Genomic DNA, 20,850 nt, shown 5'->3' with positions numbered 1-20,850 from the left:
TTAGGGATTTCTGGCACAGCAGATAAGTGAATGTTCACTAGTTACTCACTGGGCTCAACGGTTAAAGACCTTAGACCAAAATGGCAAAGTCTTGAACAAGACAGCTTTCAAGCTGGAGAAGCGTCACAGAGAAATGATCGGATTGGTCACTAACCTTTTGTTACATTAAACTGTATTCAAGCAAAAAACTTGGATGTAAAGACTGCTTAAATGTAGACTGAAGAAAGCTGAATGAAAGGAAATTTGGAAGAGAGCTACACTACTTTATATGATAGAGGATTGTAGGTGTGTGTTCTTAAACAAATGAGTGAGACAGATTTTCCAGTTTGTCTACACTTTTCAGATTTGGCATTTATCCCCGAAGAACAAACAATTTGATTTTCTGTCTTGTGTAATTAAATTCAAGGTGTTGTATGGACAGGGGTATGTGTTGGTGATTTATCTAGCAGTTTTCAGTCAAATATGCTTTGATTTATATTTACTGCAATGTCAAGAAACGTATTGGGTAACATTAAGGTTGGTTTTTAAATCACAGCAAAAGAGTACCACTAATACCTGAACCTTCAGTTCAGAGGCTGAACAAAGTTTGAGTACGTTAAGGTGTTTGCGTAAAAACACTAAACAGGTCACCAAGTGCCATAAAACCTGCAAAAAAGCAACTGAAATGACTCAAAGAATTTTGACGCACCTTAAGACACATCACTCATAATTTCAAAAGACTCTAGCACAGTATGCGCAGAACTGAGCAGTGCTTTTAAAATCAAAGCAAGGTCTACAACACCGATGAGTGTTTAAGATTAAAAGGGAGAACTAGTGGGTGACTTGGGAATCCAAAGAAGTTTATAGTGCTGTATGAAAAGAATTTTTAAATGCAAGTTGGAAAATGTCTTTGAAGTTAAAATGCTAGCTCAAATTGTCAATAATTCCTTTTAAAGTTTTCATTGAACTCTTGGTAACATGATGTGTGTAGTGTATAATCACACAGTTCCTTGCTCTTTTTAAGAATGTATGCAGCAACCCTGCCTTGGTTTAAAGGAATAGTAATTTTAAATAAAACATCATTAGCTAATATATGGGTTTAGAAACACATGAAGAAGACATGAAAGGACAATAATTCAAGCCCCAAACTAGTCATTAGGTTTTACGGTATTAGTTTGAAAGTGTATCCATCAAGTGTTAACACCTAGTAAGCTTTAATCACTGGGGATTAATAAATAAATACATTTTTATATGTACATGGTTTTAAAAAATAGCAAAGAAAACATTACAGGTATGTTGTTGCATGTTTAACCAAATTCAGTCCAGTTGGGACCACAACAGTGGCATAAAAATGGCTATCAATCATCTGCAGCAATTAAGATTTAGAGGTATGGCTTTGTCCTGAGGCCTCCCCTCCCCCTGACATACACATACACAAAGATCTCAAAGATAAAATGGAACAAGTATCAGTGACAACAGACATGACATTAAGTGAGAAATTGTATTGTAAGGGGGTTGCAAAGCAGCTTGCAGAAGCAGCAGCAAAGATGAGCTAAACTCTATGTGGGCTCAGCATGTTCTATTTTACCACTAGGATGTTCAAAGATGTGTTGAGATATGCACTGAAGCTAGCAGGCACTGAGATCAGGGGGTTTCAGAGTGAGTTTGACTCTTGACTGAAGTAAAATTATGTTGTACTAGACATTGGTTTAAAAGGAATAATTTATGAAAGTTATTTATCCTTTGTTTATATGTGCATTAAAAAGGATTTGCTTATTAAACAAACAGTCCTATATGTGAACATTTCTATTACCATGACCATGTCGTCATCCATCTGTCCATCCAGCCATCTTCTTCTTTCCGCTAATTGACTAAAGACATGGTGGAGCTGGAGCGTGTTTTGAGCTATCACAGGGGGGAGAGGCAGGGTGCGTCCTGGACAGGTCGCCAGTCTGGCACAGGGTGATCTGTCATCATGATATCCTCATTTCATATCCTACCTCGATTTATTTTTACATATCTTATTATTCAGCAGTCACTGATGTGCATTAGGTTTTTGCCTCTCAGGGACCTTTTGGGGTTTTTTTCTCTATAATGAGGCAGGTGTCTAATGGGTAGATGTTATTCATGCAGTGATTATGAAAAATATAAGTGCCTGATACCTGTGCTTCCAATTATCAAGCTAATTAGTGTGTGGCCAAAATTGCCACTGTTATCTGATGAATTGCTTTTAGGAGGGCTAAAAGCTAGTTTGAAACAGAAAGGGTCATATTGCCCATACTGATGGTTTAGAGAAACATATTTTCACATTTTTGTAATGAATCTCGATTATCATCTGCTCTACTTGTACCATTACAGGTTGGAAGATGGCATCGCATCTTTTGTAGCATTCTGAAAGTATATTGTGTGCTGATAAGTGCTGCTGTCATTTGCTGTTTTAATTTTAATTTAGTGCCAATCAGCACATATTAATGTATTTTGGATTAGATACCTTGACTATATGTGAGAAAATACTTGGCTTGCTAAGTTAAGTTAAAAATAAGTTACTGTGGGTTTCTCAGCTTTCACAGTTGAAAAGAAAAAAATAAAGTGCATACAATGTATATGCATCTAAAATAGTCTTTAGCTAGCTAACTAAAATGCTGAAGCTATCACCGTCATCCTTTGCACCTTATTACAAATCTTCTCTCTTTTGTTCTCTTGTAGGTTCCATCTGAGTAGGAGGTGGCAACAAAAGACCAAATGCCATGGATGCATTCAATTTCACATACTGGAATGCCTCTGAAGGCAATGACACAGAAGTTGTGGAAGAGAGCGAAAGCGCCTACAAGACTGTGGAGGTGGTGTTCATCGTGTTGGTGGCTGGTTCCCTCAGTTTGGTTACAGTTATTGGAAATATCCTAGTCATGCTTTCCATCAAAGTTAATAGGAACTTACAAACTGTCAACAACTACTTTTTATTCAGCCTTGCATGTGCTGATCTCATTATTGGACTGTGCTCGATGAACTTGTACACAGTCTACATAGTGATTGGCTACTGGCCCCTGGGGCCAGTGGTGTGTGACTTGTGGTTAGCATTGGACTATGTTGTCAGCAATGCATCTGTCATGAATCTTCTCATCATAAGCTTTGATAGATACTTCTGTGTCACCAAGCCCCTCACCTACCCTGTCAAAAGGACCACCAAAATGGCAGGAATGATGATTGCGGCTGCCTGGGTCCTGTCTTTCATCCTATGGGCGCCTGCTATTCTCTTCTGGCAGTTCATTGTGGGTGGGCGGACAGTGCCTGAGAAGGAGTGCTATATCCAGTTCTTTTCCAATGCTGCCGTTACTTTTGGCACAGCCATTGCCGCCTTTTACCTACCTGTCATCATCATGATTCAGCTCTACTGGCAGATCTCAAGAGCAAGCAAGAGCCGTGTGAAGAAGGACAACCGGAAGCCATCCGGAGCAATCCCTGAATCTATCTCACCAGGCCAGAGGAGAAACAACACTCCAAAATCTAACAACAACAATGTACCAGGGGAAGATGCGGGGCATTCGCAAAGCCAGAATGCTGCTGATGGGGCAAACCAGCATGACGGAAAACTCCAGAATGGCAAAGGGCCGTCCTCAACCACTGCTGAGGGAGAAACTGAAGGTGATGATGCAGCAAGGGAGAACTGTACTCCTGGAGAGGAAAAGGAAAGCTCCAATGACTCAACATCTGGCAGTGTGGCTGCTTCCAATCAGAAGGATGAGGAACCAGCACCACCCACAGCCAACTCCAGTCTTGAGACAAACCAGCCAATCACACGTCAGCGAGCCAAAGCAGGGGGCTCCAAGCTGACATGCATTAAGATCAAGACTAAATCGCCCAAAGGTGACTGCTACACACCATCTAATGCCACTGTTGAGATTGTCCCAACCTCAGAGCGGCAGAACCATGTGGCTCGGAAGATTGTGAAGATGACTAAGCAACCTCCAAACAAGAAGAAGAAAGCAGCACCGTCACGGGAGAAAAAAGTTACCCGCACCATAATGGCCATCCTGGTAGCGTTTGTTGCCACTTGGACTCCTTACAACGTGATGGTGCTTATTAACACGTTTTGCTCTAGCTGTATCCCCAACACAGTATGGACTATTGGTTACTGGCTATGCTATATCAACAGCACCATTAATCCGGCCTGCTACGCCCTGTGCAATGTCACATTTAAAAAGACATTCAAACATCTTCTTCTCTGCCAATATAAGAATATTAGGTCAGCCAGATAAACACAGATCGCTTGGCAGGAACCACAGATGGATGAGTCGTGTGTCTATGATTGTGTGTTTGTGTGTGTCATCCATGAACATGTGTATCTGTGCCTATGAAAGAGGTTTGTAAGCATCATAAAGACTGCAAGAGTACCTTTGCCATCATTCAGCCATTAGTTTTCCAAATTCTCTCAATAACCGGTTGTAGCACTTTACACAAATTCAACTGAAGCCAGTTGCATTGAGATATGTTTGCAGAAACAGTGTAGATAAGAAAGGTTAAAAAAGGGTTACTGAATGCCTAAAAAAGAAAAGGGGGTGTAAAGCAGGGAAAAGGAAGTGAGACTGATCCAATGAAAAATGAACAAAGGTAAAGAGCAGAGGAATATCTCTGCTGTAAGAAAACACAAGAAATCTTCAAAATGGGAAAATAGGGCTGACTGAATTTACAAACATCAGAAGTTTGAAGTTCAGAAAAGATACCTGTAGATAACTGTAAATATCACTATGTAATTATGTGTGTGAGTGCAGAAGTAGGTGCGTGCTGGCTCTGCATTTGTGTGCACACGTGTGGCCCTCTGCCTGCCTTCTTTCTGTGATCATCATCATGACACCTCCAATCACTCACAAAATTTGTACATTAAAAAAAAAAAGCAATTAAAATCCACTGAAGCAGCTGATAAAGATTGAAAATACTCAACAGCAAAACTTAATTTGAACCAGTCAGATAAATCCATTATTCTGCTAATTGAGGATGGATCCCCATTGAGGATGTAAATATGCTCGTTCACATCAGTGATGGATGGGAAGACTATTAGCGCTCATGTTTGTTGAGATGAAAATGGGACCAGGAGACAGTTGCTGTAGCTTAGTGTAGCACAAATAATGGAAACAAGGGGGAAATGGCTGATTAACGTGCTCTGTCATTTAATCTGCACATGTAAATGCAAACAGCAACGAGGAGGAGGATCTTAGAGTAGAGCGCTTGCTTCTTCAAATTGAAAGAAATCACTTGAGCTGGTTGGGAATGCCCTGCAGACCCCCAGAAAGGTTCAAGGTAATCACCAAGGCGAGCAAGATCTGCACAATTTTGAGTTGACTGCCACTCGGTCCTGGATCCAGATAAGAGGTAGAAAATGGATCGGACTGGATGTAAAGAACAACATGATGTTTTCTGAGGGTCTATGTATGATACTACCTTTTTTTGTTGTTGTTGTTGTTTGTTTGTTTTTATCTCGGGGCAGTGCTTTTTGTCTTGCTGTCAGTGTGAGGAAGTCACTGCACACAGCCAAAGAGTAGTCTCAAAGAGTAGTCTGTCATATACCATTAGAAGGGATAACTAAATGGCTGTAGCTGAAAGGCAAACAAACAGACCCAACTGCAGTAGCTATAAAAAATAAATTTAAAATGTGGCATAGCTTGCTCAGTCGCTCTTTTGTCGCTCATGACAGCTATGAAGAAATGTGTTTTTGCTGTCAAGATATTCACCGCTGAAATGAAACTTCCTTCTCAGTGAGTGAAACAGGTGGTTGGAGCTCAGAGCTGTTTTTTCTTACCGTCTGTGGGAAGGCACTTTGAGTGGGAGACGTCATCTGATCATGCTGATTAGTGGATTGATGTCACAGCGTGCTCTGTACTGTACTGATGATGATTGCGATTGCGAAGACCTAGGTGTGTGTGTGGGGTACGCTTGTGTGTGGCTGTATACATGCGGAGTTTGTCTGTGCACTCCATGAGTGGAGTTTACTTCTGATCACAAGTCATAGACTTGTGATTTTTCTGTTTTAAAAAAAAGGGCTATTTACACCTTTTGTGTTTTGTGACTTTTTTTATTTTACTACTGTTCAATTATTATAAACACACACACTCATATACACACACACACGTACACTTGTGTTAATGAAATGAAAAATGGAGAAAAATATATTTTTCCAGCACAACATGTTCTGTGTGCTCATACATGTCATCCATCACTTAAGCCTCGAGATCCTCGTTTATACTAATGTGCGCTCACCAGTTGATCTAATTAATACGCAGGAGAAATTGCCATGAGGATGTTGCCACATTGGCTGGTAGGTGGGCTTTTTTTTGCAAAGAATTACGCCTGCACCAAATAGCTACTCAAGGCTGTCTCCTTAAAGAGAAATCTGGGACAGATCCTATAATGAAAACTCACCATGAGGCTGATCAGATTATGGGACGATGTGGAACACCTACATTTGAGATTAAAGATTGCCCATTATACGCTCAGCTTGCTACAAGCCCATGCCCCACTTAGTGCTCCACTCAACCCTGATCCTGTTATAGTCTCTTACTCTTTTAAGGCCATGAATGTAATGTACATATAAATGTATATTTATATAGTCATTTTCATATATTATTTCATTGTATCTTTCATTTTTCTCAATGTATCACCTTATTTCCAGCTACTACACCACTGATGTATGCTCTGTTCATTTCAAATCAGTCCATATATATATTGAGACTTCGAGCAGCAGTATGTATTCTGCCACGATCGGGTGGGGATAGGGGGAAGAGATTAAACAAGAAGGTCAAAGCACAAAATTACAGTGCAGAGGAGAGTAGTGAAAGTTTGGAGTTACAGTCTTTTATGGATATTTTTATTCAAATGACTTTCAGAGACATTAGAAGGTTAGAAATAATGATATTTAGTTCAAATTAAAATTTGCCTTTCATCAAAGAATCATCAATTTTCACATTCTCGCAGCCATTTGACAATCTAGTGGCCAATTTGCCTAGATAATCTGGAAATATGTTACACCCCATGTTCCTTGAAGCAACCCTCATAAGTTAGATTGACTTGATGGCACTGTTTAGGTGTCATACAGTCAAAACTGTTCCCGCAGCTGCTCAGCAGGTCTGGGATCCAGTGGTTTTGCTGGACTCTGCATCGTAGACAGAACACCCGCTGACTGCCTCTATTCGCAATGAAGTGATTGCCTGCCTTGCCCAGAAAAGCCTCACATTTCTTTCAGCATCCATGAAAGATGGCATCAAGGGCTCCCACAGCATCTTTCCACTTGTTCTGCATCTTCTAAATCTTCTTTTTCACCAAGAAACCTGAACTATAATGCTCTGATATAGGTCATTGTGTCTTAGTGGTGCGTTCATATGTATTTATCTTTTAATATTGGCACAAAATGTCTTGTCATTCTTTTAAAGTTCTCAGTAGAAATGCAAAGTAGTGTAAAACAGAAAAAAATTAAACCACCTCAGAATTTTGCTTTTGAGGTTTGAGCAACAGAAGGGAAAAAAACCCAACTGTTCCATATTTATCTAAACACCTCCAGCAGGAACTCAGACGTCCATCAGAGCAGCCATCCTTTTCGATGATAAGTGGAGCCATGTCTGTCTGACATCTGTCACACATCTTAGAAGTGAGTAAAGACCCTTCCAGAATAACTAATCTTTGCTAAGCTGTCATTTGAGTGATACCAGCAGGAGACTAAGTGGCTCACAGCTCAAGTGGTGGTCTAGGGGTCTCAGCTTGAGCAGCTGTGTAGGTGTTTGATGGAAGGCGATGGCAGTTTATCACCTCCCGGAGCGGGAAAAGGGCAAAATGCATCCAACAAAATAAACGTGTGTACTTTGAACATTAGGGCCATTAAGCCATTTCACTCATCCTGGTCTTGTTGCCACGTTGTCAAACACTTGAGAACTAAAAGACGTTCTTGTATTAGGGCTTGACTGGAAATGGTCAAAGTGGGTGGGGGTTAGGTGAGGAATGTACCCTTATGACAGAGAGAAAGTGCAACACATAGTGACAGTGAAAGAGTACAGCTGTCGTCCATATAACGGAGAAAGCAAGCTGATGGCTCCAAGGTGTTCGTTGTACATGTGAAACAGCAGATAATCGTGGTTACGAGAGTGAGACATAGAAAGGGCGGAGACAGTAGGGTCTGTTCAGTGACAAAATCCAAAGCTAGAGGATCACACCGCAGGTGGACCATGTTTGGAGAAGTCCCAGCCATTCTCAGCAGGTCAGCCAAAGGTTTTCCTGCAAGAATTTTAGTGTCCCGGTCCCAAACCTGCCACTGTATGTAAACAGAGTGACACGGCACCGTTTACTGTCGCTCCTATGCTTTTATTTCATCTCATTCTCATGCCGTGCAAACGCAATTCATAGTTTCTCACTGTTTTCAAGCATTTTAGCATTTTATCAGTGATTTCAAATGCATTTATACATACCTTGATGTCCATGACCAAAATAAACATAGTCTCTCTCTATATTGTAATAGTCATCATATCGTGTTGTGCCGTCAGAGCTAGCTGGGCTCCTGTCCATACGGCTTATGTCAAAGGGCTACATTCCTTTTTTAACCCTAGAACACTATCGCTATAAATAGTAACACGATCACTAATGCCGGGTGATTTATACCCGGTATAATATAACCAATGAAAAGTAATCAAATATATCAAAATATGACAACACATGACAAATTAGAGTGGTCTTCTTTTACTTTCAACTGTGCCATGTCTAACAAAATGAAAAATAAAACTCCTAAAACAAAATAATGACTCTGGAAAGCTGGTCTTTGGTCCACCCATTCCTGGGACATTTGAGACTTCCCTGGTGATGGCACAGGCTCCTCGACACGCAAACAGCTTCAGGAGAGAGAAATCATGTAAATGTATTTTCTCGGGTGTAAATCACCCAGCGATAGTGTTCTAGGGTTAAGGAGTACATGTGACACGCAACGTTTATCAGAGACAACTTTAAATTTGAGGTTTCTCTGGCTTCACTCTTGGGGCCGTTGCTGAGAATAATCTCAACAGTCTTGTGCAACCAAGCAGATACGAAGACGCAGCAGCTTGTGCATGCTGTGAGATTTTATTCAGAGACTGAAAGTTTATATCGCCGGATTGTACAGAGCAATTTGAAGTGCCTTATCCAGAATGACATAAACAAATTGCTCTTTTATCCTAAAATCCCTGTTGCTTCTTCAGAGTGTCTGGCCTGAAAGTTGTGGATCGTGCTGCTGTGTGATGCACGTTAAAGAGCGTGTTTGTCAGCCTTCCTGATTTTATTTATTTATTGATATTATTTTGCCAGCTCTGGGCTACCATCACTATAAGTTTTAGGTTAACAGGAGTCCCCTGTTTCGACTGAACGAGCTAAAGAATTGAAATGATGTAGAAATGTCCACAGCTAAATCAGTTTGCAGGCACAGTGGGCTTTTTTAGTGGACTGCCAATCCTTTATGTATGTATTCTAAATTGTCTTCAAAGGCATTGTACTTTTACATGCAAAACCTATGTGTGTGTCTTTACGTTGAGATCAGGGGTCATCATTCATTCGTGTGTGTCTGTGTGTGTGTGCATGCACCTTGCTGTGTGGTGGTTTATTTTTTTTCTAACTGGCATCCTCAGCATGAACTCGTCAGACTGGATAAAATATCATAACGCACATCAGGACAGATTCAGGCAGAGTGATTACCTATTTCTTTGTCATCACTTCTTTCTCTTTCAACAGCAAAAAGCTTCCAAAGACTCACTGAGACACAGAATTCCATGGAAGAGACATGATATACATACATTTTCTATCACATTTTGTAAATCTGAACCTTTTATCATTGTACAAAGTACAAATGTAGTATTACAAATTAGAATTTGACCAGTGTACAGCCAGGGTTTTTGGTTTTTTGGGGTTAAAAAATGATTAATAAAAAATCTATAAAGATGTGAATATTATAAACTGTGTTTCTAAGATTATATAACTGCAAAGGTAGAAGGTATAAATATGTGCATTTCTGGAGTGCGTCATTTGAAGAAATGGATTCTTGCCTTGGGAACTGAGTGACTGAATCCAAACTTTTACACAATGGAAAAACGTTCCAGGGGATTTGAAGAATGACTTGTGCAGCCAGAAAGAGGAAAAAAAAAGAAAAGAGCAATCCCCAAGAAGGGAAACCGAGGATGGGGACAAAAGCTAAAACTAGTTTCAGTGTGGCCGAAAGCTCCGAGGCAAGGGTTTCATTTTGATTTCACCTGTAAATTTATAAGGCTTCACACTTACCTTGAGAAAAAGGTGGTTCACCTGCTCTCTTGCTAGACACACTTTACAACTTTTTGCAATTTTAACATCACGGGAAAAATGTGTTCTGTAAAAAAAAAAAAAAACTAATGTGCTGAGGGTTTGAGTTCTATGACCTGGTCTGAACTTCATGGGTCAGAAAACGTGTATTTAAAATGGAAACCAACTTTAAAAAAAAGCAATCAGTAGCCTGCTGCAAGTGTTAAATGTACATTCAGGTGTTAATTTTTCATTTGCTTGTATATGTAGGTGCTCACTGTGTACTCACTCACTGTGGCTTGTGGCTTCTCTTGTAATAGGAAAAATAAATTTATTGTTTGCATTGTATATATCTATATGATATTACATTATATGTAATTCAGATGCAGTATATTTGAAATGTACATACACGATTAATAGCTATTCTCTGAATGTTTCCCCTCGACAATCCCTCGTTTATTCTCCCTCCCCTCCCCTCCCCCCACTATGAAACTCCCTGTACAGTAACAATGGTAATATTTTTTGCTTTGATGCATTCTTGATCGATTATCTGTTCTGGACAATGAATCTGAGTGTTCTTATCACTGGCTACCTATGACACTGTAAGATGAACTGCATTAAGTGGTTACATTGTGCCATATCCTCTCGGAATGAAATTCGAATAAAAATATACGAAACGTGTTTGAAATTTTGAGGTTTTTGATTAACGGGAAGCACAGGATGAAACACAAACACTGTTGGCGTGTTTTCTAACTTTGAATTTTATTTTATGCATTTTTAACTTTTGGAAATGTACCAGGAAACAGAGAGGATGTTAACTCGAAGGGCTACCACAGTGGGGACTCGTTTTTGTTTGTTTTTTTCGTTCTTTTTTTACAACCGAGAGATGGAGAGTTACAACCAGTGAGTATAATAAAGTGAGTACAACAGGGCAGCAGGAGAAAAAAAAAAAACTATCTTATGTTTATTCGGTGCTATTTGACAGGAAGAAAAAGAATTATAATTAAAGTGAGCCACAAATTGCAAATTCATGACTTTTTTTTTTTTTGCTCAAATTAATTGAGTAAACATTTTCATAGCTTCAGTTTTAACAAACCGACTTATTAAGTCTGGGCATGGATCAAAGAGTTTTCCAAATTAGGGTTATGCTATGTGAAACTGTAAGACAAATCCTAAGCAATTTGCCCTTGAGAAAATAATTCTAGACATAACATCATTAAGTGGGAATGCGACTAATTAAATCTGATTATTTATCTCTATTGTATTACATCCTCTATTGCAACATACAAGTCTTTCTCCTCAGGTGCTAGAAAGAAGAAAAAAGTAAAACGTGGTCACTAAGAGTCATCTTCTGACTGATTTTTGTCAAAGCTATACGGGCTCCTACAGTCAACCTACAGGACACGTAAAGAGGAACCATGTTGAAATAGGGCCGTCTGTTCCGCTGTCTTCTTCCTTCTTCACCGGCTCAAACAAGCTCATCAGCCATTTGGGTGCGCTCTCGCTTCTTGCCTTCCTTCTTTTGCTTCTTTGCATCTGCAAGGATAAAAAGGTTAAAATTTGATAGTTTCTCTAAAAGTTTTTGTGAAAAGTTAAGATAACCTGTGCTCGGTAACAAAATGTATTAACTGTATGAGTTTTAATCTTTTTTTCGCCAGAGTTCACATTTTGTGCTGTGACGATTGTAGTTCTGTGCTCTCTTGGGGATTGATTTGGCAGCCTGGGTTGTACCCCATGAAAAACCACCTTATCAACTTGCCGCAACAGTGGCTTGGTACCTGGCTGCCATGACAGGAGCCACAGTGCATGGCTCTCCTTTCTGCTTTATGGCCTCTCCACTCTGGTAAACAGAAATAGAGCACAACCCTCAGAGGTTTGGACAGCTAGCTTCTGCCTAGCTGTGTGTTGGTCATTCAGCTGTGCTGTTTATTTTTGTTTGTATCTGCGTGGCTCCATGTATGTCTATCTCTTAGCCAAATTGTTGGTGTCTTATCATTTTACAACTTTGATGTTTCGCATTTTAGCGCGCAGATGTTATATGTCTAAAAGTACCACATCTAACATCTGTGCAAATGGTTGTTTGGCAGGAAAATGGCTCATTTCATTAGAACATATTCTGCCAAGTCATACTGGGAACATTACAGGTGGAAATAAAACAAATCATGACTGAAATTCACTGGACAATAAATACAGCCATTTTTTTTAATCATGTGCATATAGAGACAGGAAAACAATTCATGGCTCTCAACTGACTTTGCTCTATATGAAGACTGCTTTTGCAAAAAAATAGAAAAAAGGGAAGAAAATGCCTAAAAGCTACAGTGTGGTGTGGTGCACTACCACAAGGGTAAAGAACCCAGAACTAAGTTTTGCAAGCTGCTGAACCGAAAAACTGAGCCTTAAGGAGACAAAGTGGATACAGGCAATAAAACAAGAGACCTCAGAAGGACAATTCTGTGGAATCCCAATATTCGCTCTGTTTTGCAGCAAGCATTCTGTCAGTGAGAAGTAAAATGTATAAATGCCAATTTAGGACTACTATATTTACTTCAGGCTAAGCCAAAGCATTTTGAAAGTGTGCAGCAGCAGTGAGCTCCAGAGTTTTTCCTGGCTCAGAACAGGGCTTTGGGTGGTGACTATGTATGTTAGCAAAACCGGCCTGTGCAAATTCATCTATTTCCTTAGCCATTTATCCAATCCAGGGTCACGGGAGAGCTGGAGCCAATCCCAACAGCTATAGGGCAAGTACTCATCAAATGTAATGTCTTCACTATGAGTATTACATAATACTATATTGTGTCCAAAGACATGCAGTTAGGTTAATAGGTGATTCTAACGTGTGTGGTTATCTGTCTCTCTGTGTAAACCCTGCGACAGACTGGCGACCTGTCCAGGGTGTACCCTCCCTCTCACCCTATGATCGCTGGGATAGGCTCTGCGACCCTTATAAGGATAAGCAGAAGAGAATGGATGGATGCATCTTAACAAATCACAGCTCTTAAAGAGCAACATATGTCTAGTTAGCAATTTGGAAGCAAATGTTACTTATGTGGAGAATTCAGAGAGCTATGAATATTGTGCTTGGAAGCGTCTCAGCAAACTGACTTAGCACAATAACAGGGCCTTAAAGCCTTATTTAAAAAAAAGATTCAGTCTTTAATTGTGCGCATATCAAAGCTTGTTTTAGAATACAGACAGTGCAGTGGCATCTGCACTCCCTCTCAGCAAGAAAGTGGTTTTTGAAAATGCTACAACCTAACCATGAGTCTGTCAAGGTAGCCGCACTGCCGTGACTCATCTGGACACTTCAAAGGAACAAAGCCATGCTTAATATTGTTAGTAACACCTGTGCTTTCCCCACGATGACAAGTTAAAATGGCTGGTGTGAAAAATGCACATGGATAATGTTGAATAAAAATAATACATTTTGCTCCTTCTGCACTTTTCATCATCCTCTACATGTTTGAAGTTCTTAGGTGTTTGGCATGTCTAATCTCTGACTATAAATCGTGTTTCAAAGTAAGATTTGTCCAGCTTAGGACACGTTGAACGGCGATGTCAGCCATCTGCATCCAAAGCACATGCTCTAAACAAAAGAAGTGACTTGGCAAAGTAGAAAGTGATGGTGTGTGATGAAAATGACTGTCATTATAAGATGTCTGGAAATCCAGCAGGGACAGTAACATACAGAAAAGCTACATTGTGATTCTGTATGCATTCACTTTGTGCACTTTTGTTTGGAGAGATTGCCTTAAGAAATTATCTTAGCCTAATAACGTGCTGGCAAGCAGTTCTAAACTCCGACAAGGCTTGCTTTACCAATGAGATTCGAGCTGCCTTTCAGCCTTTCAACATTCTCAACGTGCACTACCAGGAAAAAGCCGAAAATCTCTTCTTGTCATCTCAGTTGCAAACTTCCACTGGCATAAGAATCTTGACATGCAAAGCGCTCTCGCCCCTGCAAATACAGAAATTACTCTTCCATGCCATTTGTTTACTTGTTTTTTTATTTGTTTCAATGTTTTCTCTCTCTTCATCTCCCTGCTGTTTTGTGTCAGCATATTTTGCTCCCTGGAGAGAGAGAGAGATGGAAGAAAAGGATTTATTGTCATGCTGTTCTCTCAGCTCCATATATGAGATGTGGACTCTCATGCCAGGTTGGAGTACTTTCTGCTGCATTTGCACATTGCATGACTCTGCTCCTTTTTGCCTCTGACACAGACTCATAATCAGACCCTTGCTGCCTTCTCCAGCTCGAATCTGCCCTGAGCCAAAACACAGTGGCTACATATTTGCACAAATTTCAGGCTTTTTGCATTCACTTAATAAAAATGCACATATTAAAGTAAAACTTGCATATTAAGTTAATGATATAGGATAACTGTAAACTATTTATCTACTTTATACTTCTGCTTCACAGGAAGAAAATGATACTGCTCCACATTATTGAATCACAAAGTAAAAATTAGCTCCGCCTCAATGAAATGCAATGTTACTATTTGACATCCACCTTTTCACCCTCATTTGATCAAACTTTCTGTGTTATTTTCTAATTAAAACATTATTCCAACAGTAGCTAAGGACACAGTATTATCAAGTTTTTTGTTTTATAATTTATTCTAATTGTTTTGCTTCTCAGACTTTCATTGAGGTGGAGCTGCTTAGACAGCTAAAGCAAGAGAGCTGGAGTATGACACTGATGCACATGCCATCGGTGTCATAAAAAAGAATAAAAAGGCATTTTATTACTTATTACAACTTTATCAATTATAAAGTTTGAATACTCTCAACCTCAGTTTTCGCAGCTATGCCTCTTTGCCTTTGGGAGGCAGTAATCCTGAGTACAGTAACACAACCATATGTGGCTGTGAATGCATGTCTTTGACTTAAAAATGAGGACACCACCTGTCTGTTCAAGACGAATGGCAGAAGCAAATTCACTCCAAGAAGATCCAGAGATGCCAGATTTCTCCTAACAAAGCCTTTTGTTTTACCTGAAATCAACTTTGGCATGCAAAGACTCCCTCACGCACTGCTCTGTGTGTTGTGCTGAAAGAGAAGGTGGGGACCTTGAGATTTCTACAGGTATTCATAATGTTTCTGTCAGTCTTTGTTCTCTCTTTCGCTCCAGAGGGTCCGTGTTTCACCTGGACTAGACAGCAAAGACACGCAACTCTGGATCTCAGATTGCTCCCAAGGTGCCTCTTACCATTGTCTCCTTCAAAATCTGCAAATGACAGATGCTGCCGCCACAGCAGCAACCCTGCTGCCCTCAGGGAAAACCCGGCTGCATCTCCTAAACCTAAAGTGGCTGGTCAGGATTACATATTTGGCTGGGCAGACATGTTCTCCCAGCTGGGGGTTAGATGGTCGCTTCTTTCTCTCACTTTGTCTCTCTAAGGCAAACATTTCTGTGTTGGTTTGTTTTTCAGGGTCTTTTTTCCCCTTTTCATAAGCCCTCTGATTCTGCTGCTGTGGACTGTATCTCTGCCATCCCCTGACTCACAGAGTAGAGCATGCACAATTCCCCCTACCATGTGAACCTTATTGTGCACAGCACCCCCTCTCTGTTTCCTAGTAGCTCCCCTGTTTCCCAAGGCTTATCTTCCAACTGGCAGACATGGGATATCACACCTCGCACAGATATCGAGTCTCTCTTCCCAACTGCCTCCCTTCATGTCTGCCCCTGTCATCCTTGCTCTGCATCTCTTTTGCCCTCAGCTCTCACACCTCTTAGGTTGTCACACCGCATCCGTGCATCTGGCTTTAATTGATGTGCAGGTATGCGGTGCTGCACACATGACTGCTAAACAAATAGATTTTGACACAGTCACAGACTGTATTTAAATACATGCTGCACTTTTTTACTTGCGCTGCGCCTTGAACTGATGTGCAGTGATATTGTCTACATGTTTAATGTGGATATAATCAAGCATCTCTAAACGATTGATAAGAATTTAATGAAGTCATATTTGATTTTGTTTAATTATGTAAATTAATCATTTGGTTCCTTATGAAACACTCAAACTGAAAAAAACCTGCATGTCCATAGTTGCACAGATAGATGAAGGTCTGAGAAGTATAAATGAGCACACATTCAATTTCACATTAAGTAAAATATTATTTTGAACAAAATGGATTCAATTACTTTCTATACCTTCTAAACATAAATCCACATACACCTTTAAGTGTTTAAAAGTATCATATACTTGCTGCAAAGTGTGAGAGATGGTAAGTAGAGTGCATCTCTTCAAGATGTTCCTACTGTCACAATGTATTAACAATGTGCTACCAAGAGAAATGCTCAACTGATCCCTCTTTTGAAAGTCAAATAGTGTGTGGCAAAAAATCTTAAGACAAACAGTGTTGCAGACAGATGTGCAACATTTCACAGCACTGCAGCGGCAGACGTGTTGCACTGAGAGGGTCTCTCAGAAGTGCTCACATTGTCTTATCTTTGCAGAGCGGGACTTCGCCTGACTGTGGTTGTTTGATAAAGCGATGGTAAGGTTAAGTAAACTGTATGTGCAAACTTCATGTGCACGTGTGGCATCTGGGGAGTGTGATAAGGTTGCCGTTTATGGCCACTGGCAACATTTTGTACTCATTATAATCCTGTTTGGACAATGGAACATCCTTGTTTACAAAACTGACAAAAAGCACCAACTCATTTGGAATGAATCGAGTGCTTCTCATCAACAGTTTTGCCTCAATTTTTCAAGCAGGCAGGGATATATTGTAGATATTCCATGTTTCTTTCAGATTTTCTAATTACCTTGTATCTTATAGCTCCTTAAATGTTCTATAAACTGATTAATTCTCACATTCTCTGTGAAATGGAGGCCAAAAGTATTCCTCAGTTTAGTGTCTTATACATGACTGAAGAAAGCTAAAAGCTTGTACTTATAGCTGAATAATGAGTTAACCTATTCACCCTTGCTTTAACACTGTCTTTCACAGCTCCAACTTAGCACTTAAGTAGGAGGGTTTCCATCATACTGATGGCAGATTGAATATAAATTTGAATCACAGCTGGCTTTGCCTCGATTAAATCATTTGCAAGGGTTTGCTGGATTTAGTGGAGATGCAATCAGTCTGAGATGTGCCAGAGACAAGATAAATATCTCCTGAATTTACACAGTTATTATCACAACGAGGATAGAATTAGTTCATTCTCCCAAATACCTTGATACATACTTTGTACTACTCTACTGACGCCAATCCGTCCTACTTAAAATGAAGCCCAAGTAATTTTGCCTTTGATTTTGACCCATGTGTCGTGACAAACAAAAGAGGCAAATGTGCGGACGTGTCAGGATACAGCGAAGCACTTTGGCAGAAGAAACAAAGAGGTCTGAGCGGTAAGCATACCTTCAGCTACGATTAATTACAAAAACGAAGTGATCTGACATTGCCCGTAACTATTTACAGTGATCTAACAGTGAAAGTCCCGGAATGATTTTTCATATAGACCACGTGTCTGCGTGGGTCTGGCTTTTGATCTAAACCAACCTAATATCATGTGAGTTTCCTGGAAAGTAAACAGTTTTCAAACGAGCCCAAAAAAGGCCAGTGTTGTACGTAGGGTGGTTTTCAACAGATCTGTCTTACATTACAAATATTGAAGGAAGTTTATGAATGTGGCTTGTAAAAAAGGCTTTGTCCTGCTTTAATTTCACCCCAGATTTATATTTTACGATGATATTTTGATTCCTTCTGTAAATATTTTGAATTGGCGTTTTCTTTTAGGTACAACTTATATAATAGGAAGCAGACAGTTCCTATATTAGCACGCTAAATTCTAACCAATAAGCGGTGCACTTTTCTGTACACCCCTATTTCCTACACATACCAAATAAGGCTGTCAGATGAAACTAAAACAGCAAACCAGTAGATCCTATAATAGCCGGACTAATTGAGCCTCACTGGAATTTGTAGAATTTTTTTGATGTACTTGGCACCAGCCTTACACATACTTGGCAGGTGTAGGGCTGGTGGTCAAAGTGAGTGCACGTTGTGGTCTGAAGTTGTTTAAAAGAGCAGTTGTCGAGGGAAAAAAGGCCAAGAAATACAAACACAGATTCCTTCATTTATTAGTGAGATGTTCCACAGACTGAGTAAATATTCACGGGTAGGTAGCCAACAGAATTGTGACTGCTTTGAGGAAAAGAGATTACAATTTGAAATTTCCACTAAGGCTCCGTTACTCAGACTATTTTGGGATCTGCATGTATTCTGTCTTACTGGGAATTTAATGGAGGGTTTACAACACGCTCGTCTCTCTGCTTTCATTAGCCACCCACAAGGTGTAGTCTTGGAACTGGAGGTGTACTTAGCCAGCGAAGGAATTTCATTTCCAGCAACTTGAAAGATGCAATATGGGCTGTACAATGTGAGTCATCAGAAGCTGCTGAGCTTAGCTGCTAATCAATAACCTTGTTTTTTAAAAAATACAAAAGGTAGGAAATACTACATTTGATGTATTTCTAATTGAAATGTTAAATATTTACCGATTACACATTAAAGTAACACCCTCCTAACTAATATGGAAAGTTTATTTAGCTAATATTATTAATTACTTTATATTAGATCATAGATAACTTCTTGGATGTCATAGGGCCAATGTAAAAGGTCACATGCATGTTTCTGACAAGCCAGTTGCTTCGAGTCGCATTCATTTTTAGAGTAGAGCACGCTCTCGGATCAGTAACGAAACCTTTATTTTAAAACGTCCCTCTCTATATAACTAATAATAATGATATACGAGACACTAGATATGACATTATAACTAACTATCAAGGAACGATTTTTACCAAAAAGCTAATCTCTTTAAAAGTAATAGCAACAAAATGAGTAGTACAAGATATCACATTTTTGGACATGGTGATTCAGCATAACAACTTTAGCGCATCCCACCTTTCGTGACCAGCTCAACATGGGAGAGTTGCATTTTATGCAGCAAATGTTTTATTTCTGTCATCTTACCTTGCAGCTTGGTTTTAGGGGTTTTCCCACAAGGCTTGGTGGCTGTGACGGTGGCAGCGCAGGTCGCGTCCATGAGCGCTCGCTTTAGCACTCCCGTTCTGTTCTTCTTGCCCGTTGCCAGATCGCACTCCCCCCAGGCCTGGAAGTCGTACTTGCATTCACCTATCAAGTAAAAAAGACATCAGACTTTAAATCACCTGCTTTTTGTTAGTGAAGTCGCTCGAAGAAAGAATGGTATGGACGGGATCAGAAAGGAAACCTGCACATCTTACATTTGTTTTTAAAAGGAGTTCATTGTAATCAGTGACTGTAACAAGCCTCTGAGCCTGGGGAGTGCTGAGTCATTGACTTTGAATGGGTGTTTGATGAGCAGTTGCCTACCCTCTTCCATCAAGAGAAACTGTCCACCGCTCACAAAGTGCCTTCATGAGACCATTTTCTTAACAACAAAGTAAAGTGTGTTTATGTTTTTTCCTGCTGGAGTCGGTGATGCTTCACAGTTTGAGTCTCATATTCTTGATATGATGAAACCTTCTAAAAGATGAATGTAATCAAGCAGAGCCTGGCTCCCGGATAGATGTCATTTTAGAGGAGGACAATTTTATATATTTACATATTCGTGATGTTTGGGGCGAGGTCTTGCTGGTGCTTTCATTTCATCATACATTTTAAACAACTTAAATTCAACCAAAAGAAGTGCAAGATTTCTCTAGACGGATGGCAACAGTCGCTAATGCACTGTATGTTACGGATATTGGTTTGAAAAGCATGCAGGCGTGTGTACGTTAGTGTTTGTTTATGTACTGTATGTCCATGTCCCACTTATCTCTCTCCATTAATTTTTTTTCCCCAGTCTAGCCGGGTTCCCTCGAGGATGTGACACTCATTCTTCTGCCTCCTCTCTCATCAAAGCATCAGCGCCCTTGTCACTGCTTCTGAGATCCCAAGGTGCTCATCAGAGGAGGGGAGAGGTGGGAGAAGGGGCGAGGAAAAGAGGGGCGAAGAGCGAAGAGGGGGAGTGACAGGGCCATTGTTGCAAGAATCCTACAGGGACTTCCTGAGCAACCAACTTTAAAAACCCTATGCCTCCACAGCTGTAAATTGTCTTGGAGAGAGAGCTCCCTTGCTGACTACCAGGAATTTGTCAGGCAGCTCATGTATTCTGTAAGGTGTTTCATACAGTGTAACATACAGTATTTGTGCTGGCAAAAATGATGGTTGCAAAAGTGTGAAAACACCCCCTCATGACTATTCATTAAACCAAAGTCACAAATCACTGAATATAATTTGTTAAGCAGTGAAAAAGACCTCAGTCATAACTCATTTCTACAGAGCCTAAAGAAACTGGAGTGCCATCAGATAGAAACAGCATATATGCAAAATGAAATATCTTCGTGAAACAGCCAACATTTTGCTTTTGATGTTGTTTCATACATTTCACCATCACTAAGATCATCCCCACCATCTATTCTTCATATCACATACTCTTTATTTCTGGAATGATTTCTAGTTTAGGTCCTTCTTGCTTTCAAAATCTTAAAAAATATGCACATAAATTTTATGTACCGTACCGTGTTCATGAGTCATCCTAATTTCCTTATATTTTGCTTCCAA

At 40.0% G+C, this 20,850-nt stretch overlaps 2 protein-coding genes across 2 annotated transcripts in view; one reads left to right on the top strand and one right to left on the bottom strand.

The window, feature by feature from the left end:
• Window positions 1-11,299, top strand: part of chrm2a (cholinergic receptor, muscarinic 2a) — a 91,051-nt gene extending 79,752 nt beyond the window's left edge. The window contains exon 3 of the mRNA XM_085386146.1: window positions 2,686-11,299. Coding sequence (XP_085242272.1) covers window positions 2,727-4,235 — 1,509 coding nt within the window. The 5' untranslated portion in view covers window positions 2,686-2,726 and the 3' untranslated portion in view covers window positions 4,236-11,299. The remainder of the gene's footprint in view (window positions 1-2,685) is intronic.
• Window positions 11,146-20,850, bottom strand: part of ptn (pleiotrophin) — a 58,839-nt gene continuing 49,134 nt past the window's right edge. Inside the window, exons 4-5 of the mRNA XM_085386147.1 lie at window positions 19,237-19,398; window positions 11,146-11,787 (exon numbers count right to left, since the gene is read on the bottom strand). Coding sequence (XP_085242273.1) covers window positions 11,720-11,787; window positions 19,237-19,398 — 230 coding nt within the window. The 3' untranslated portion in view covers window positions 11,146-11,719. The remainder of the gene's footprint in view (window positions 11,788-19,236; window positions 19,399-20,850) is intronic.

Source organism: Rhamphochromis longiceps, linkage group LG17, assembly GCF_057381845.1.
Source record: "Rhamphochromis longiceps isolate RC_006_pf linkage group LG17, R_longiceps_female_GT1.1, whole genome shotgun sequence".
NCBI lineage: Eukaryota > Metazoa > Chordata > Actinopteri > Cichliformes > Cichlidae > Rhamphochromis > Rhamphochromis longiceps.
This window is presented reverse-complemented; position numbering and strand designations above follow the sequence as displayed.